Here is a 21,523-nt window from a genome sequence, read left to right as displayed (position 1 = left end):
GCAGATTAAAACCAATTTGCAATCACTTATTTAGAAGTATTTTTCTGTTGCAGATATGTGTTAAGTGTTAGCATTCACACTATGAAGCTTTGGATCAATTATGTCACATGCCATTAATTTAAGTAAATATTTGCATCCTGTTACGCTACTCTGAATTGGCGTTTGAAGGCAATGAAAGGAAATTCTTTAGAGGAAATTATCAGCTTTAATTTTTAAACCTTCAAAGTTTTGTGTTCTTTTCACCTTTGTATTTCTCATGCCTCATCTGCGAATGCTTGTATCGTAAGTCTCAAAGCTGTCTACAAAAATATGAACCAAAAAAAAAATTGGCACTAGTCATTGGCATTAGCTGTAGAAATTACTGGCAAATATAGCTGTCTCCTCTTTTAGCCAATGGTAATGTGGTATTTTTAATTCAATAAAGTATTAAAAAAATCCAAATGTAAAAGTAATAAACATTTTACAGTAAATATTTGTTACAAAAAGGAAAGAAACTTCAGGAAATGAGCCTCCAATCTTTTCATGATTACATGTGTCTACTGTCTATTTTCTCATTTAATAAAAGAGTTACATTATAACATTTCATTGGAGATAGTTGAGCTACATAATTATATCAGGCAAACTAGAGGACCTATATTCAAAAATGCCATACAATCTGGTTGTAGAGCAAATTTCAGAGATTAGATGAATCTAAAATTTCAACATTTTTGAGAAACTGCAGAAACTTTCTGTGCAGTAAGCTCTTTCCCTTAAAGGCATCAAGGCCCAAATTTTTAAAGGAATGTAATCTCCTTTGCCTTCACAGAGAGTCAGGTGCCTAAATGCTTGGCAGTGTCTGTGCCTCAGACACTGGTCCAGCTAGATAGTTAATCCATGAATATTCAACCTTATCAGCATATTTCAGATTGCATCTCCAAAGTTCTTCTTCCATGTTTGTTTTTAATGATAACTCAGATGCCCTAGTACAAAATAGTAGCCCTCAGAATTATAAGTTTGCCAAACCAGCTATCCTGCAGCTACTCTGCTCCAAATTTGCAGAACAAAAATGAAAACATATGAGGTAGGCTCTGCTTTCATGAACTAACGTTCCTTTTTAATTTGCTTGGACACTGCGTCTACATTTTAAAATACTAAAATTAAAAAAATGAACTAATTAACAGCATGAGTATATGATAATGAGCTTAATCATAGCCTATTGTTGTAATCTATGACCTCCAAGATGTATAATTTAGGATCTTGTTCTGTAACATGAACGTTGGGTAAGATTTACTAGTGCATGTCACCTGTTTAAGGAGCTGTGGAATCAGGCTTTTAGGCTGGACGCTTGTTAGGCAGGGAGCAATCAATTTCTATTTATTTGAAAAGCACCGCTTGTATTATAATACTGTATGAATAATAAATGGCAAGATTACCTGCCAGCCCCTTGAGGGAATGCAAGTCCATTTTGGTGCTTGCTCTGCTCATAATTTTATTGGTTTGAGATACATCCAGGTGGCTGGTTTTGGATTAAGTTTAACCTGAGTATTAGATGGGTGAGTCCTTGCTCATCATCAGGAAAGTAAATGTTTTCATGGCTCCGTGGAAGAATTAGTTTTGATCTGAGGAACTGAATAAGAAAATAGAAGTTGGGCAGTTCTCAAGTGAGATGATTTCACATATGATAATGAATCTCTCAAGACCCTTCAGTAGTTCCCCCTTCACATCTGAGTTACATACTTTTCTCCAGTAATATGCAAAGGGATCAAAAGTGCTTTCACATGGTGCTTTCTGTTAATCTTTCCCATTGCAAATGTTAGGCACTGTCTGATCAATGAGAACGCTTATCTAGCAGGACATACAAATGTGCTTCTACCATACCAGGCATGCTGCCTGTTTTCAGGTGGGAGGCTGTAGTCACGCCCCTTGCAGTGCTAGAAGAGCTTTTGGCCCACCTAAGAGTTTGCACAGTGATCTTTATTTTGAGGGAGATGAGTTGCTTTTAGCAGAAATTAAATAGATGACCGTGTCATTCTCAAGCTCTGAGCAAAATCATGATACGAGTTGCGGAAAAAACTAAACAGCAATGCACCTTTGGCACTGCATAGTGCATTATCATGCACATGCACCCCAACACAGAGATCTTTTGGGATTCTGATTGCTAAACGTCGACGTGAGTCCAGGGCTAACATGCTAGGTTGTGCAAATTAGAGGAAATTCCACCTGTCTGACCTCTGTTCTTCAGAGCCACACTGCGCTATGAATAAAGTTTTGTGAATTCATTTGACCCCTGCGCAAGAGGAGGCAAAAAGCTTCAACCCACTCAAGCGATGAAGGCTTCTGCAGAGAGCAGACTTTAACTCTTTGCTGTCCCCTTTATTTAGCAGCGCTGTCAGTAAGAGGAATAGCACAGATGGCGTATGCCGAATCTCTCGCAATGCGTAAAAACGCATTGTTCATAACCTCACATGAAAATATGCTGTGTTTAATCAGAACACTGGGTTTATTTTTCAGACTGGCATGCCTATGAACAGAGGCTTTTGCACTGAAATCATATTTATGGAAAAAATGTGATTTCTATCTCTTGTATCCAGTGTTTGGCTTTTTGTTTTATAGGCTTTTTGGCTTATTTATTATTAACACATTTTTGCGGGTTTTTACATAACCATTATCTTTCAGTATTGTTTTGAGTCAAAACTGTGCTTAGGCCAAAATGGCATGTGGAAGGAGATCAGCATTGCTACAAAGAAATTTTTTTCTGAAAAAGGGACGCTGTCAACTCAGATGTAACTGGGAATGTGAATTTTGACGTGACACTGTTTTTAGAAAAATTAAAGCAGCTAGAATTGGCTCTACTGTTTTATCTTAAGTTCGAGTTGTTTTTTTAACAAATATAGGTATCTCCCAGTATCTACAAGCTACGGAGCAGCAGCCCGGAACACGAGGGCAAAGCTGATTGTAAGCCAGAGGAGACTGACTAGATTTCCGGGTTAAAATGAAAAAGGAGAGGAACCAAAAAAGAAAATAAAGGAAGAGCAACAATTGTAATAATCAAGTGGATTTTACGTATCCCTTCAGTTTTCATATTTGATGGCATGGTGGTGAATATAATTAAGCAACTGTGAATCTCTCTCTGGTCTTGATCTTGCAAAGAGACTGGCGGAGTGGACCCTTGGACTCCATGCATAGCAATCAATGGGCCTCTGTGTTTTTTCTTTGCAGGGTCATTTGCAAGATCCAGACAATGATAGTAAGCCCTATTATTTAGTAACGTATAGAGTATTTACACGAACATGGTAATTAGATTGAGAGCTGATTTATCCTGGAAATAATAGCTTGCATTGTCATTTTCTGTACAACCAGGGACTTTGTCTACATAATTTTCCATTACACACTTTAGCCTCTGTGTAAATATAATAATAATAAGGAAGAGGATGGGTTTGGTTTTCTTGAGGCTTGCAGGATAGAAGCCTGGCAATTCTAAAATAAAATGAGAAGATTTTCTTTTTTAGAAGTAAAGGTAACAATATACTTAATTGCCATACTATATTTTATAGTTTTCCTAATGTAGGTTGTTAAAATTCAGACTATTTTCACATTGCCTGTTTCATATGAAGCTGAAGTGTCCTATTTCACTGCTTCTGTATGTTGCAAAAAGACCTTTTTCTCTTTATTTTCAGTGGAAATACTTTTTGTTTAAGAGAGAGAAAGAAAGAGAGAGAAGCAGAGTTCCTGCCTGGGCAGCACAGCCCGGTTTACAATTATTGGAATGCTTCAGAAATTTTTGTACGTGTTTCAGTTTGGAAGGTGGTCAAAACACATTCTGGTGCAGTGGTTTAAAGAAAAATAAAAAGAGAGAGGGGAACCAAAATAAAATTATAAAAGTACAATGTGGAAATTTAAGAATATAAAAATAATAAACTTTTAAAAATAATACAGAGTGCCTATTAAGAATCAAGCACTTGAGCTTGGCAATCCTACATTTCTTATTAAGACACAAGGGGAGGGAGAAAGAATTAGTGTAGCCTTGTGATGTGGCATCTACAGCTGAAGTTTGAACTTAACGAAATTAGCCAAAATACGATTGAGTATCAGCCTGAAAATAGTGTATAACAAGCTTGAAGGGCATTCAGACCTCTCCCATTGGCCTTCTGGGAACTTCCCATCTGCAAAACACTTCAAGAGAAAACTCCCGTAATCTTCACAACCACATCTGAACAGTGTGTGTACATATCTATATTTATTTTACTGTCCCTTTCTTCTCTTTTCCCGTGGCCAAGAAACACGATCCATGATTTCATTCTTTTAATTTCCCAGTTTTTTGTTTGTTTTTTTTTTTAATGGACAGCACTGCCTGTTGTTTAAAAAATCAATACTTTTCATATCCTACAATGAGGTGTTAAGGCCTGAGGAGTTCACTGGGAGTTACTGAGTGAACATTACTCTCGGTGAAGACAATACAAGACGGATGTTGCAAAGTGCAAGGTCAGGATTTAAGCTCTAAGTTGCGAAGACAATAGTAGATGGGAGTGATCAGGTTGATTGTGAAACTTGCCTGAAGCTCTTGCCCTACCTTCATCACGGGCAGATGTCTTGTCCTGAGCTAGATTACAGCATAATACTGTGAACTCATAAGCCTTTTCTTGGTGGGGTATGTCTAGTATGAACCTCAAAGCAGCACTTAACACATGGCGTGTACAATACGATGCTAATATAGCTGCTGTGATTGTGACATAGTTGATTAGCTATGGCTCTTTTAAGCATACTGAGGTAGAAATTGGTAGTAAGTCAAAGTACAAAATTTCTAATGTTTAATTCAAAGGAGTGACTCTGTTCCAGTGCCTTGTACCACGTCTCTACTTCTTCCAGGTTTGACACGTAAAGATACTTCCATGATTTCTTCAGCTGATGTAACATGTGTGGTTGTGTTCTCTCATTTAAGATGCTGACAACTGGGCTCAGCAAAGCTGAAGAGCACATACAGCGAGAAAATTGTGTGGTGGTAGGAAAGTGGATAAAGCTTATGTTTTTCTGCTTGAATTTCTGTGTGTCTCTGAATCATAGACACATAGGAGCTAGTTTCGTGAATGCCCTAAAGGCACTGAAAAGATTAGTATTTAGCATAGGCTGCTTTGCCGTAAAATTAGTTTGTGGTCTCATTAATGCTGTCTTTCCAATCTCTTTCTTTTGACTATTACTTTAATTCCAGGTACATGAAAAAATAAAATAGAACTGGTGCTTTGCAAGGAAATACTTTAGACAGTGGAGAAGGCATTTAGTTTGCCTTGAGAGCACCAGAAATTGCTAAAACTGGAGACAGCGTTTTTCTGTTTCATTGTTTTCTTCCCAATGTACGGTTGAAAAAAAAAGTGTTTCTACTCACTTGTGCCTTCTCTGGCCATATGGGAGTCCTTCACTGCTTGTCTGACAGGATCCATTCTTATTTATTGAACTCCTTGTGACCAGCTTCATTACTAGCCCTTCACATTTGCATTTCTGTGCAGTGTCCCTGCCATTGCTGCTTTTTTCAGTTTTTCTTTCATCCTGATGCATGTTAAGGAGGTTCAATCATGGCCTAAATTTTCAGATGAAGTAATGGGTTTGAATGTGTCCATTTTTTAGCTCTGATTTTGAGTCTCAGGGAAGCTGCGTGGTTTTCCAGAAGCCCTGAGCTTCTACCAGCTTTGAAAGGTTGCCCTCCTTGAAGTATTTCCAGTCAGGCATCCCAAACCACTCTTCACTTCTCAAAATACTGGTTTCTTGTATCTCCCCCAGACTGGAACAATTTCCAGATACTGCATTGCACATTTCCAGTATAAAAGTAATTAATTCCAGTTTAACTGCCTCACAGGAAAGGGTGAAGAGCTTGCAGTAGACCAAACCCCTCTCAAAAGAAGCATTTTTACGTTTCTCTGCCTCTCACCATCTATCCTGCAGAGCATTCATAGAGCCCTAGGAGCAGCTTTACTATGAGAGGTAATGGCACACTTGGCAAAAGATCCCTGCTGCATCTGCTCTAGAGAGGTCAGGGCTCATCTTCCTGTCTGTAAGTGTGTTTTGGGCAGCTCTTGAATAGCCTGGTTTTGCTTTTGCTGACATTGTCAAAACACGAGAGTTCTGGATTTTTCTAATCCTTTGGCTTTCATCTGCTGTTAGAAAGGCTATTTGACTGAAGATTATAACCAGTTAATTTCATTCAGACCTTAGACATCCAAATCTGTCTGTGGTGAGCAGTGTGTCATGGTAAGTTACTGTTTTGGAAGCTGACAGATATTTTGTCTTTCTCGCGGAAAGACGAAAGGGAAACATTCTTATGTTTTAATTGTAGATCAGAAAAGCTCTTGGTATCACTCCATATATATATAAGGGTACATTTCGTATGGGATCCATGTGTTTGTAGTTGGAGTAATGCGTACCAAGCCATTGAGCTCAGAGAACCAAACCCAGCATGATATCCTTCATGTTTGCTGGGTTCAGTTTGTTTTGTTTTCTCTGATACAGAACATTAACAAATCTCGGAAATTACTATGTTGAATTTTTTGTACTGTTCTACAAGGAAAAGAGGAGCACCGGAAAACAGTTAACTGTGAAGGACCATTTCCTTAAGCGTTCTTTAACTGCCAAGGGCTATTTCCTCAAGAGTTAAAACAGTCTTGTTGATTTTATACACTTGTGTCTGATGTCGGTTACCTTCCACTCACACAAGTTTTGATGAAGAGGCCGTTCATTGAGTTAATGGAGTTACATTGATGAAAAAACTAATATAAAGGGGAATCAACTCTAAATTTGTTTGTTGGCTCCAAGCAGGCAGGTTATTGGTCCTGCTCATCTAAGAAGCACATGTGTTATGTGCTGGACATAACATATGTGGACATGTTGAATGTCCACATGTGTTTCTCTATGTTCTGAAGAAACAAGGTGATCACCAGGGAGTGAAAACAGGGAAATGTTTTTTAAGAAACCTTTTCTAGTTGCATCTAAGAAGATTATATGATTGGTTTTTATAATACAGGCTGAGATGCTTTCTGTCCAACAGTAAAGAGATCCATTCTACTTTGTCATTAGTGAATAAAATTATACATTATAAATTTGTGGGATTGTTGCCCAGTTTTGTTAAAATGCGTAGTGGATATCAACCATTGCCTGAATATTCTAGGGTAGTCCTTGTGATTCTTTATCAAGCCTTCCCTTGACTTTTGGATCAGGTCTGTCATTTGGACAGATAGAAACAGATACTTCCACTGTTGGACCTACCACTTGTTCCTTGGAGTATCAACTCTAGAGAAAGGTCAGCAGCTGGCCACTGATGTGTGTATCCAAGCCTCACAGTTATATTGTCTGGGGCAGCACATGGCTCCTTTTCAAAAGTGCCTTCCAATTTTACAGGATTCTGATTTTGAGCACTTTTCATCTAGTTTTCAACAGCAAGAAGCTCCATCTAATAGCAGTGGCAAACAACAGTGCTCATCTCGCTTGTGATCCATTGTAGATTGTCAGTTGTTTATGCACTGAAAATTAAAGACAGCGACAGTGTAGAAATTGGGGGCATTGTTTTTCTCACCTTATTGTGTAAAGAATTCTTCCTCAGAAGCATGCTGTGAGGCTTCAAGAATGTATACACAGTGTTTTGAACAGGAAAGCGTGTGTAAATTGTGTGTTTATTGTACTTAATAGGTATTAATTAGGACTCTGTTTATAAGCATGCTTTCTCTCATGGTTAGCTGTATGCCAAGCCAAAACCTTGGCAAAATAAAAGAGATCTGATACTTCATTGAAAGCCAGCCTATTTATAAGCATGCTTGTGTGTTATGTGGTCTCTTGCTCCTCTTCCGTAAGGATATTTACTCTTTCTAAGTCCTTCTTCATAATCCCCTCATTTTGACAGCAAAATTGGTTTCATGGTGGTTTAATTCTGCTGCTAGAAATAACAGGTTCCTCTTTCCAGTGGGCAATAGGCAGCAGGAACAAATTCATTCTCAGGAGAAATAAGTGTTTCTTTTTTTGGATGAATCCAAGGTGAGGGAGTGAATATGTAGGGAAGGAATTAGCTTCTGTAGAGTTGTTCCCCGGTGGGAAGGATATCTTTATTCATTGGATTCTCTTTATGCTTTGGAGATTTGGAAGCTCCCCTTGTAGGTAATAATCTGAGGCTTTGAGACAGAGGAGCATTGCGAGCCTTCTCTTCTCACTGAGACCATATGAGGTCGTTGGGCAGAATCATGCTGATTTTAGTAACAGTGGTGATGCAATAGCTAACCCAGAAACTAGCAGACTCTAGACTTACTGCCTGTGGGCAAAGAGCTGGCTGAATTAATTCTGGCTTCTCCTCATTTCCAGCTGCAGCACTGAGTTAAAGAACCTAAAATAGATTACTTCCCTAGAGCCGCATGTGAGTGGTCGTAGCGCTTCACAGGCTGCGAGCCTGTGCTGGCACACGTGTGGGATGGAGTTACATGTAAAGTAAACACTGTCTTCAGAAACAGTATGTCTTGTGAAAAAGTACGAAAAGCTGTGAAAGGTGGGAAGGCCCACAGCCAGACATGTTCCTGGGAGTATCCCAGGAGTTGTTTCTGGTTTTGCCCTGAAGTTTAGCCAGAGCAGGCAGCGTGAGCCTGTGGCTGTGACACTGAGCAGAGGACTGCAGAGCTCCGAGCGGTGTTTTTGCTTGTCTCCCAGCAGACTTTCAGCAAGACTTTTAATTCCTTTCTGTTCCTCATCTTCCCACCTATAACAGAGGGATAAAGCTTCCTTTATCTCCAAGCTCCCAGGAGTCTGTTTAGATTGCGAGTTCTTTGAGGAAGAGAAAACACCTGGCACAGTAAGGCCCCTTTCTCAGAGAGATGCCATCATAATACCTGTAATCGGAAGCGTCGTTCACCTGCCGAGCAGATATCTCCCAGCTTGGGAGTTTCTGGACAGTGACCTCTCTCAGGACTGGTTTCTAACAGCTGTGCAGACAAGTTTTCCTCTCTTCCAGGTGTTTTTGAGAGTCTAAAACTTGCAGCTTTATAAAAATTCCATTTTTATTTCAATTTTTTAATTTTATTTTCCGTCTGTATAAATTCCTTAAGGGTTCAGTTGAACAAGCATTTCAATTTAAAAAAAGAAAAGGAAATTTAAATTTTTATTGAGATACTACTTTTCAACAACCATCTCACTTTTTTAAATTTTATTTTGCTCTTGGAAATATTTCAAGCTGGGAGCTGATCCAAAGAGGACCTTTGCCCACAGACAGTTTCAACAAATCAATACTTTTCCAGTGAAAAATATCTATCATTGGAAAATCCTAACTGGCACTTTTTGAATGCTGTAGGCAAGACTTTGCAGGCAGAGACCTGCCTTCTAAAAGCTGGTTGCTGAATTTACAATTAGCAGTAATACAGCTCTTCTGATGGCTTCTTCTATATCAGTGTAAGCTCTGAACTGCCACTCATATACAAGCAACTTCCTTTCAAGTCCTGCTATTTCTCACTTTGATATTTCTCCACAAAGCTGGCTATTTAACTATTAAAAAGTCAGTGACTGCGACTGGTTAGCTACAGGACTGTTTAATGGGGATTTTTGTTCGGGTTTCTATTGTAGCTGAGGAGGATATATGATCTCTTTTGAAATGAGCTATTAACATGATAAAACGTCTTGGGAACATACAATACCAAAGCTGATGGTTTAATCTTTGCTGGGGTATCTGAATGCTGTATTAAATACAGGGGACTGCACTAACAAGTGTTTGAGCTTTGTAGTGGTATGGCACTAGAACACAGAGCTGAAGCGCAGTTACCAGATTTTTCTGTAACTGTTTCCTGAAATATGCTTTGCATTTAGTGTTCGGAATCAAACACAGGGATACTATAAAAATCCTATGTTTTCCATACCTCAAAGATGGGAAATTTCAGAAAGGTTGGTGTTTCTAAGAGAGATTTTTCCTTTATTTATCTCCCTATAAATATATGTGTGTGTGCTTATGTGTGTATACGTGTATATATACACGTACAAACATATACATATATATATACAGACACACATACACATGTGTATGTGAATATTTGCACCCGCTGTATCCATAGGCTGGGCTCAGTTGTGTCCTTCTGCTGGTACAGACACACCTGTTTGAGGTTGTCCGTGCCCATTGCTTTCCCCAGGCCATGGCTCATACCTGGGCATGTTAGCTGGCTTTGTCACGTTCCACGTTCTTGTGGGCTATGGAGGAATTCTGGTTGGCAATGAAAATTGTACAAAAAGCTGCTTCATTTTTATGACTTTCTGTTTCCACCCCCACCCCCCTTCCTCCTCCCAGTTTTACATCAAAGAGGAGAATTTAACCCTGACTATTTACATGCAGCTTACCATCCAGGGACTTGAAGCTGAAGCTTAACAAGAATTGGCCTTGCATAATGCACAGATATTTAGCAATGGTGCTCACCTGTGTCTAGAACAACTTCTTTAGGGATGTATTGAATTCCATTACATCTTCAGCCAGGACATCTTTCTGACAGAAAGCAGAAGCAGAGGGTTTCCTTCTGGAACCACGGGGCAAAATTTCTGTCTGGGTCATTCAAGAGATCAGGCTGGAAGGTTTCTCATCACATTCTGCTTTGAAGCTTTGTGGTTTTGTGTAAGAGAGGGGCTGAAGCCTAGAAAAGTGAAAATACATGCTATCTCCACCCTTCATCTCTGAAGCTTGCCTTCATTTTACGTATCAGTATTCCCCAACCACAGTTTGAAAGGAAGCATTGCTGATAATGCTTTCACAAGATCGCTGTCCACAATCATCAAGGGAGAAGAGACAGTCCAGATTGTCAAATAGTTCTTGACCTTGGCTTAACAGTAACAACATCAATACAATGATTTGTAATGGCAAAGAAACTGTTAGAGTTTAGCAAGTCTGTCGTGTTCATAGGCTGCATTTAGTTGTGTCCTGTAGCTACATGTAGCACGTCCTGCCACTGTGGCTAGAACCTCCTATGATACCTTCCACTTAGGTCTGTGACATGCTTTTAACATATCTTAACTGTTTTTGAATCCTTTTTAATCGCTCATATGTGTAGTCTTAACATAAAGACTCATCACCTTTAGATGCCAGTGAGTTAAACCAGGTGCAAGGGTGCTGTAGCTTTACAACTGGGAAAACAAGCATCCTCTCAGAGCTGTATGTTTGGCATTTGGGGAAAAGCTTTTTCAGTTTAAACGGTTTATTGCCTAGATTAGTGTTCTTTCTGTAACACTTGTGGACAGTTAATTGATGTACTTTTTGATTTTAGTCCTCTCCAGGGAAGGCGGGGTTTTGAGAATCTGGGAGTTGCGGTGTGGAACCATTGATTCCTCAGTAAGCTCTGAAATCTCTGGCTTGTCAAGTCTTCTGCCTCAGTATACCTATCTGTAAAACAGTATGTGATGTCCTTATGGCTAATTGGTGCTTAAGTGCTTTCAGAGCTGTGGGTAAACCATTAGTCACAGTCATTTAGTCAAAATTACTAAAGTCTGATATTTTCCCATATGCTCTAATAGTTCAGGGAAAATGTCTTGAAAATTCATTTATTTAGGCTTCCCTGGTGTATTTGCTGTTGTTTGTTTGTTTGACGATGGCTTTCTGTATTGTGGTTAATACAGACGTTGCTGAATTGTGCCGTCTGCTTCTAGTTTTTGTGAATGTTCTTTTGGTTTAAATAGTGCAAAATCCTCTTTCCAGAAAGAAATGTAGAAATAAAACAGGACGCAGATACTGCTGCAATAACTATTTTGTTTCAGTATGTTCTACATCGTCACTCTTGGTGTTGGGATTTATCTTGTCTGCACCCTCTGCCGTACCGATCTATTTTATATAGACATACCAACATGTATGTACACAAAACACACATGCACCCACAGTCTCTTACATTACATTGTGAAAGAACCATAACGTTGAAGTGTGTTGACTCAACTATTTAATGAGGTGCAATAAATCTTGACAAGACCAGCTGGCACTTGAGTCAGGCTTCTCATCTTTTTACCATTACATTGAAACATGAACAATAGTGGAAAGACATGTAACTCTTCTTTTTCTCTTTTTGGTACTCAGATCTGTAGCACTGTATTGAAATCATCCACTTTCATGGAATGCAAAGCACGGTGGATGCTGTGGAAAATGTTAATGATGTAAAGGCCCCTTTTCCTGGTTCTTTTTCTCAAATTCTGGAAACGTTATTGATCTGACAGATCACGCAAGCGTGGTCAGCATTAATATCCCTGCAACACACATTGGCTAAGCAGAGCAGCAATGTTGAGTAATTATACCCAGAATGTGTTTCAAGTCTGGTACCAAGATGTGCTGTACCTCTTGCTGCTCTTGCCCTCACATCTCACTTTTCACCTTCTCTAGCACATTGGTCTCTAGCAGCTACTTCTCACCACCAAACCTTTACTAACTTTGCCCCTGCCTGTCACCAAGCTCCTCCTCTGCTGCATGGCACACCATGAAATCCTTTCCTCTTTCTCATTCTGTCTTAAGATCTTCTTCTCCCAAGAGGCATTGCTGGCTGATTACAGCTATCACCAGATCCAGCAGGGCTGACTGCGCTTCATCATGCTTAGTTACTTGAGTATCTTTTAAAAAAATGCAATTAAACAGCTCGGGCATCTAAGCATGTGGCATGGTTCCAAAGTACCCGTCTTGGCCTCCCATATAAGATTCTTTTTTAATGGACCAGATTTATTCTTGTGAAAAGAAATGTATTTAAATAATGCACTTCTTGGTTTGGGTGGGTTTTATTCCTGACAATGGCATCCATCAATCTCTATTATGTTCTCAGCCCCACCACTTAATGCCAATCTATCCTTAAAAAATAATTGCTCCCAAACCAACTAGATGTCTCTGGATTCACTTGAGAAAGACTGCCTGAGCTTTGCAGTGTGTCCCATAATTATAGCTGACATCTCCAAAAGTAATAACTGCACCTCGTTGCTTTGTGATTACAGCATTTGATGTGTGCTGGGCTCTGGTGCCTGGTGGAAGGAGATACGTCCTGTAAAACAAAGTTGGACCCCCCTCTGGATGGCACTGAATGTGGCGCAGACAAGGTAATCAAAATGCTCAGTAGCAGTCAGTTTGTTTTTTCCAGCATTGTCTGTGGAATAATGTTTCCAAGATGTTCAGTATTTACCATAAACCCATATTTTTTACTGATTCTGTTACAGAAACTGCTCAATTGACAGCTGGATTGGGTCTTTCTGATTTCATGTTACATGTATTTCAGTAGCCTCTGGAGACCTCAGTAGTCAAGTTCTTGTGGCCTAGGCATTCTACAAGCACTGCAGGAAAACCCCATGCCTCGCTCCGCTAAGTGCACAGACTGAGCACCCTGCAAGTCGCGTTAGGTAGTAGCTCGCTCCTGTCACCTCTGCTCATCGCTGCCAGTGGTGTTTCATGAGTGAGGTGTTTTTTCAGTGTAAGCTAAGGTAGTAGTGTTCTTGGCTATATTTGAGGTAGAAAGCGTGAAGAGCATTTAGGCTGACATTTGGGGAGTGGAGAAAGATGGGGAAAGAAAAAAAGGCTACTTAAAAACTTTCTAGTTTCTAAAAGCAGCTCAAAATGTGTTGAGCTCAAATTCAGTGATGTTCAGTTATTTTTGAAGTACCGTTTGCTGTACTGTATGTATATACTCAGATGACTAAGGCATATATGGACTTTCCAGAATCCAGGTCGATGTAGAAAATTGTTACAAGAAACACAAACTCTCAGATTAGTGGATCTCCCTCCAGTGAAAATCACCATTCCAGTAACTGGCTTCAATGTCATAAGGGTGGGAGTTACTGAGGCTTAGCTGCTGCCTCCCAGCTGACCTACTGTGCTGACAGAAGTTGACTTAAGTGAACGTTTGACCTCTGAGATGGGCTGTGCTAGGTGGTATGTGGTTCATAAATGTATGTGGTTGATTCTCCCAGTGCAGCTGATAACTTGTTAGGCTACAAAGGAACTTGACTGGTTTGATAGCTGCCAGCCCCCTACTTACTGGTTTTGGATTCTAACATTTTTTATATGTTGTGTGGTTGGGGAGGTAAGAAAGGGTAAAATTAAAAAGTTTGTTGCTAAAATCAAAGATTAGAGACCTTTTTTTTTGCTTGCAAATAAGGATAAACATTGACAAGAAAATCTGGATCCTGGAAAGCATGACAAAGAGAGTGAGACAAAAGATTTTTAGATATATGTTTTTCTAACTACAGGACTCCTGGTAATTCTTTTGTAAGACTGCTTAGCAGTGCTTACTGTATCATGTCCTGGACAGAGCAGAATAGGCCAAGTTTGCTGCTTGGTCAGGAGCCAGCGCAACCTATTAGAATCAAAGGTTGTTTGGGGCTTTAGCTAAGTTAGGTCCAAAATACCTCAATTATTTTGTACATACTGGGAATACTGCTGATGAAGACATTGCTTTGGGGTATAATTTCTTGGACTCAGTTTCTGTGAAGAGTGTGGCTTTAAGTCTTAGCACTTAGGTAATTATCTGCCTTATAAAGCAAGGGGCTCGATTCTGTGATTATTTTTTTTAATGACAGAACTCCCTTCAGGGGTTCATTGAGGGTGACACTTAAATTTCTATGTTCCACCTCCCCCCTTTCTCCTCCTCCCACCTCCATCTCACTGAAGCCTTGAATCTCTACAAACTTAAACATGGGCTTCTTGTAATCTCTCAGACATCCTTTTCAGGCCACCTGTGCAGGAATGTTTGCAAGATCAGGGCTTCTTTCCAGCCCGTGCTAACACAATTGCATTTCAGTGGTGCCGAGCTGGGGAGTGTGTCAGTAAAACTCCCATCCCTGAGCATGTTGATGGAGACTGGAGCATGTGGAGTCAGTGGAGCATGTGCAGCCGGACGTGTGGCACAGGAGTGCGATTCAGACAGCGGAAATGCGACAATCCCCCGTAAGTCATGCTGATTTCTTTTTGCATGTAGGACCTAGACAATCCTTGCTGCAAGAGTACAGGGAAGAAATGGGCAGCAGAGCTGTGCAGAGGACATGAGAGATTTCTTGTTCACAAGCAGCAAGGACCAGGTCAAATTCCTGGAGTGACTCGGAGTGAAGTAGGTTCTGTGGAAGCGGCTTGAAGGGTTACCATTGGAAGTAGCCCGTTGCAGTGATTCAAACATAGATACAATTGAATTAAAAACGTGCAGTTTGGCAGAAAAAGTGATGCTGTGTTTCCTCTCCAGCACTGCAGTGAATGAGATGGGGTTGATCTGGATCTACAGACCAAACTGAGCCAACATGTGTTAGAGATCAGTTTTGCAGGGAGTGCTGGCTCTGGGCTTGAGAAGTGGTAGAATGGCTGATAGTGGTCATAGTGTCATATAGCTGTGTTGGTAAAGCACCTTGAGATACTCTGTACGTCAGGATGTGCTGCATATGAAAAGGAAAGTTTTTCCGCACACAGAGTGCAGTGGGTGCTGTTTAGCTCCTGCACAGTGACTACAAATAAGCCTATGCTCTCTGCCTGGGCTTGGATTTTTTTCTGATTGAGGAAGAAATATAAGTGTTGTTATCTCCCATGTGCCATCCTTCATCCCTCAGGTCAGTTGAGGCACATCTGGAAGTCTTCTTATGGGAGGCCTGAACAGGTTGCTACAGTGGCTAGTGGTTGCTACTGACCACCCCTGTTTGTGTGCATTGTAACTTCTGAGATGAGTGAGGGTACTCACAATCTTGAGCAGCCCTCCAAGTTGTGTATCTCTAACTCTATTCATATTTTAAGGTTTTCTCCACAGACAAAGCACAGGAAACTTCTTTTTAAATGGAGACTGAAATTCTGGCTACCAACGTAGTCAGTTTGAAGACATGCCTAGATGATAGATAGGCACACACTGGCTGCTGCTGAGCTGTATTCATGTGAAAGGGATATTTTTGTTTATTCCTCTCCTTAAATAACGCTGAACTACAATTTCATGTCTATAATGTCCAGGCTTGATTTTTACCAGCTTGTTTTCCTGAACAAGGGACTGAGCTGGTTTCTTTGCTGTCAGCTACAAAAAGTCTCTTTAACCACAGTGCTGACCAAGCCTAAATCCATTCATCATCGTTCCTTAAATTACAGGAAATGCTCCCTCCAAGATTGCACACTGATTTTAAAATTCTCTTGCTCAGATACATTCTTGGCTGGGAATACACACGTGATCTTCTTTTGCTTCAAATTCCTGGCGTCAGCCCACTTCTGCAGCTGGTTTATTCACTGTCCAAAAATATTGGCTAAGGGATTTATCTTTTATTTTATATATATTTGGTCTTGGGATTTTTTTTTTGACTGGAATCTCTACTCCTGCCAGCTGACTTTTGAGCCTGTGGGACTATCAGTATTTTTAAACCGGTTGCTTCGCTGTTTGATTTGGTTTTTCCTCTCTGTAATTTCTCTGAGTATTTGCATGCGTTACCTCCAAATGGTTGTAAGGCAGGGTTTCATGAGCCAGTTTGCACGTGCAGACTTTTGAGTTGTACTGCCTTGTGTTCTTGTCTAGGCTTTGGACTATTGTACAGTGGGATTGAAGAAAAAAACACTGGCTTAAACAGAACATCAGAATGAGATCTCCACCCCTTCTCCAGTCCCCTCTTGTCATGTGAAGGGGTCGTGGTAGTATAAATGGGCTTTGATTTCTTCAGTTCCATTAGTGGGTGGATTCTCTTGGCATAAATACAGTGGAAGATGTCGATGAAGTTGTCTACCAAGACAACATGATTTTTTGCTCTTAGTAGTAAAAGGCTGCAGGCTATGTACTAGCCTGACAGTGCTAGTGGAACTGATGGCGGTGAAGTTGTCTACCAGGAGATCTCGCACAGTCACTGTTTCAGGCATGTGTCAAGGTAGGCTTGAATTATACTGTTTATTGGAAATCCCAGGCAGTGCTAGAGCCCATATTATACAGGGCTTGGGACCTGGGATTACAGGGATCTTTCCCTTCGGATTCTTTTGCAGAATCTGATAGAGATGATGGCCAAAGTCTTGGCCTCAGCATTTGGAAAGGTGAAGGGAACACAAGGATGAAGCCACAAAAATGGAGTGAGGCAGGAAAAGAAAAGTATATGAACAAGTGCTAGGTAACCATTTGTGGGAGACTGGAGAGAGTGACTGTCATAGTTTTTCTTCATCTTGCATGATGAAAACCCTCAGTATCCTGTTTAAACGTGCCAAGAGGCCTGTAGTACTGAAATGCTATTACAAAGGTCAGTTAAGTAAAAGATTACTGTCAGTAATTCTGCATATGCAGAACGTAATCAGCATGACAGAGCTATGTCTTGTCCATTTGTCTGACTGCCTGTCTGTGTCTGTTTATCTGCTTGTTCCTGAACCCCTTGAATAGACACTGTGTATTCTGCTAGTGTTTAACTAGAGTTAGTCTAGTAGAAAGCAGCAACATATTACCAAATAAAGTATGATGCTGTTGGACAGAGGGGAGCTGAGGTGGGAAGGTCTTGTTGGGTACACTTTTTTTGTTGGATTACTGGGAGTAGAAACATCCCGAGATCTGTAGGATGCTCTGTTGTTTTGTGGCTGATGCGATGAGTGCATCCAACTCTTTAATTTTGGGAGAAACTACATCAGGAGGAGGCAGTTCATTTTACTCTTTAATTAGAAAGGGAAGACAGGTCAGGCTGCTGAAGGGCCGAGCAGAGGAGTGCAGGCCAAAAGACACTACGTTCCTGCAGCTCCCACTGACTGGGAGTGGTGGGTGCTCAGGAAGACTCTGTCTCCTAATGGACTTGGCTATTACTTTAGTATTGCCGGTGACCATTATTACCAACAGTGAGAGCTGCTTGCTTCCAGTCTGCATTGGCAAACTCATAGAAAGTCCCTCACAAGTTAATGACATCTTAAGATTAAAGCCAAAGCAACTGCTGATGAGCACAGTAAATAGTAGTCCTGCTGTGTCTCCTGCTCCATGGCTATCAGCTTGATACCCTGCTCTCGAGAGAGCGCTCTGTTACTCTTTGTGTATTCTGACTGCTTTCTTTTTTGTTTGTTTTTTTTTCCTGTGCATGTACACACAAACATGCACAGTCACTTACGTTCAATGGCTACATCTCTTTAGCTGTAGCCAAAGAGATGGTGCTGAAACCAAAGTTTGTGTATCTGATGTTTTTATGTGAGTGCAGGGTTCATGTGGGAAGAAGCCTGTGACATGCTTCTAGTGATCTGGACTGAGCGTCTGTCTCATCCAGTCTAGGGCAGCAGACACAATCCTCCCAGAAGATTTCTGCATCAGTCTCAGGATATCTGCTGCCTTGCACATGTCCGTGACAGAAAAGAGGTGTTAGCAGTGCAAGCAGGCGTTTGTTCAGGCTATTCTTCTGGTGTCTCTCTGTGACATTAGTGTCATTGGAGATCAGCATTTCCATTAAAAAAAAAACCAAAACACTTTCTGGGATTAATGGAGCTACTGTAAAAATTTGATCTAGGCTGAAATTTGGCATAAAGCTCTTCTATGCAGAATCAAATGTTTCTGTTGCATCAAATGCTGAATTCATCAAGTCCAGCACAGCTAGGAAGTCAGACACAGTCCTATAGCCAGCATGTAAATGAACAGGGCAACTCTTGCTAGGACCACTGACACAAATAAATCATATGCAATGAGGGCCTTGGTTTCGAATTAGCTGAGTGATATAACCTGATGTTCATTGCTCTTCTGGGAGGGAGGGGGGAAGAAGCTTTTGGAATGAACTGGCATACTACTAAAAACTGAATTTGGCTGGAGTTGTATCTGTTAAAGAAAAGTGAGAACATGACTTTATCCATCTTTGCTGATTACAGCTGGGGAGATAAGTATGTGACAAATTCAGGACAGTGTCAGCAAGTAGCTAAAGAAATTACCTGTTAGGATGGCTAAGTCTTTTGCTTACTTCAGTTTTTTGTTTGTGTTTTTGTTTGTTTTGTTTTGCAAAGAAAATATAGGCTATTGTTGAGAGCTTGAGTTTTCCTCCTCCTCTGGGGAATCATAAATAAGAATAAATAGATTTTGTAAGTGCTTAATCCTGATGTTGGATTAGTGGCCTTTCCTGCATGTTTAAAAAACAAATGTGTAAAATGGCATGGTTTTCATGGATGGAGATTATCTGCTGCACAGATTTGTTTCTGGACATCCTACTTACGGTACAGGTTATAGCTACTTCTATGTTATTTTTGTTTCAAACTGCTGAAGATAGAATCTTAGAGGACATGTGCTGAAAAGACGCTTGCTGTTCCCCATTGTTAAGAGTGTTTGAGGCAGGGGGCAAAGCAAATGGTGGGAAGAGAAAGGTGAAACATTTTGGGTTGCCTGCCTCTGCCTTGGGTATTTGGTGTGATCCTGGGCACAGTAACATCACCATGGTGCCTCTAGGTTCCCCGTTAAGAATATAAATAGTTAACTTTGGTATTTGTGATGGAACCACAAATTATCTTCTGAACTGCCTGACTGTGCAAATATAAATAATACTTAGACTTCAGGTGTCATGCTTAGTGCACCTTCCAAAGCCTAACCCTCACAAATCACCATCAGTTAAGAAACTTGTCCCAAGTCACAGGAAAAGTTAGTCAGAGCTCAGGCCTGATGTCATGGCAGAACCCAAAGTTTGGGAGTGCCCTACTTCAAGTCCTGTTCTGAAACTGCTGGTGTACACACACACACACACACTCTCTCTCTCCACTCTTTCTCAGTCGTTTGCCTGCTCCATCTGAAAATAGGTTAGGACAGGAATGAATTGCTGTTGAAGTCAAAGAAGAAATTTAGATCAGCAGTGCAAAATTAGTCACATCCCTTGGTTCGTGACCAGAATACAAACAGTTAAACACTGTATCTTCTAAGAAGGCTGCTTAGTGCCCACAGGTGAATAGCATTTTGGATTACCTCTTATCTGAGGTGTGCAATGTGTAGGCAGCTCCTATTTATTGATCTGTGTATGGGATACTACAAAAGAACATGCTTCTGAAGTACTCCAGAGCATCTGTTATGATAAGCCAATTATAGATCCAGAATGGAGCTTGAATAATTTTCTGTCAGAGCCGCTGAGAGCAGGATTTGCCTTTCAACAAGGAACATCTGAGAGGAAGGATCCTTCCTGCTATTTCAAGAGTTGCCTTGGACAGGGAAAATTAGGCGAAGGTGTGCCTGTGAGAAGCTGTGCTGTTCCTGCTGACCCTGGTTTGTCTTTCCCGCGATAGCCCGGGGCCAGGCGGGAAGAACTGTCGGGGAGCCAGTGTGGAGCACACTGTGTGTGAGAACTTACCCTGCCCTAAAGGTGTGCCAAGCTTCAGGGACCAACAGTGCCAGGCCCATGACAGATACACCAACAAGAAGAAAAGCCTCCTGACAGCAGTCATCGTTGATGGTAAGTTTTTTCATCTTACTGTGTAATTTCTTGCTGTTCTTTCACTGCAGCTTCTCAACTCATCTTAATTTCATCTGCAAGACTCCCATTTGTTGGTGAGAAGGCTACAGTATGTTCCCCTTAGCTACAGCTGAAAGACTACTTAGAATTAGTTGTTCTTGGTGCTGCCCTGCTGTTCTTTTAGTCTTCTTAACAGAAGATACAGAGCTGTCAGTTCTTTCCTCATCTTTTTGTAATGCTCTGGGAGAGGTGCCTTAACTTGATTCCCAGTCTGAACAGGCAGGTATTTGGGAATGGGAGTTTAAACATTAGAAAGTTTAAATTAATTTGGAACTGAAAAAAAGAAGGATTCCCTGGGACATTTTTGATGTGTGTCAATTCTGGGCATTTCAGCATGATTGCCTATCCTACTTACATTCCTTTAATGATTCCTTTGCTGGATCTTGCTGTTCATCTACTATTCAACCAGATGTTGGGGGGATATGAAAAAGGATTGTAATAATGTCCTTTCTGCAGGAACAAACATCTCCCACTGCACTCTGCTGAAAAACAGACAAGGCTAGTTTCATCTGGTCATCTTAAAGACCTGCTTGAACAGAGGAGGGTGGTGTTGGAACTGATACCAGAAGACCAGACATTGGATAAGCCCTTTCCTGTGCTAGCACTGACAAATTAGGTCTGACGCCAGGACAAGCGTACAGACAGCATTTCAGTTCCCATAGCAGACCCTCCAAGAGCACAATTCCTTCAGATGCCCCAAGAGACAGGCTGGTTTTGCTTGTTCCCCTCTGCGCCCCTCCCCAAATAGTTTTGCTGGGTGAACACACAATGCAGAGCTACTTCCCTGACTAATTTCAGTCACAGAAAACTCTCCCAGTTTTTTCCGGGGGTGAGCTGTTTCACTTCTTTCTCCATTTGCAATCAGGAACCAGGGGTTGCTGAGGGTCCTGTAAATAGGAGAGGAAAGAAAAAAAAGACGGATGATTCAGTGATCTTCTCTGATCAGTGCTGCCAGAATTAGTAGCATATATGCAGTGGGAACTTCATTCAGCCACAGAAAGGGAATATGCCATTTTTTGGCCACCTGAAGACTGAACAAGCTAGTGCTAAAAGGTAATAGCCAACATTGTTCCTGCTATCTAGCAAAGCCTCACTCACTGGAGCCATGTTGCCTCAGTTTCCATGAATGCAAATTAGAAACCTCTCCTGCCGTGTTGCAGATCTC

The 21,523-nt window shown here is 40.9% G+C and overlaps 1 protein-coding gene across 1 annotated transcript in view; it reads left to right on the top strand.

The window, feature by feature from the left end:
* Window positions 1–21,523, top strand: part of ADAMTS17 (ADAM metallopeptidase with thrombospondin type 1 motif 17) — a 197,576-nt gene that overhangs the window by 103,063 nt on the left and 72,990 nt on the right. Inside the window, exons 11-13 of the mRNA XM_076348704.1 lie at window positions 12,928–13,029; window positions 14,724–14,869; window positions 20,132–20,298. Of these exons, the coding sequence (XP_076204819.1) occupies window positions 12,928–13,029; window positions 14,724–14,869; window positions 20,132–20,298 (415 nt within the window). The remainder of the gene's footprint in view (window positions 1–12,927; window positions 13,030–14,723; window positions 14,870–20,131; window positions 20,299–21,523) is intronic.

The sequence above is a fragment of the Aptenodytes patagonicus genome, chromosome 10, assembly GCF_965638725.1.
Source record: "Aptenodytes patagonicus chromosome 10, bAptPat1.pri.cur, whole genome shotgun sequence".
NCBI classification, from domain to species: Eukaryota; Metazoa; Chordata; class Aves; order Sphenisciformes; family Spheniscidae; genus Aptenodytes; species Aptenodytes patagonicus.
Note: the sequence above shows the minus strand (reverse complement) of the source record. Positions and strands in the feature narration are given on the sequence as shown.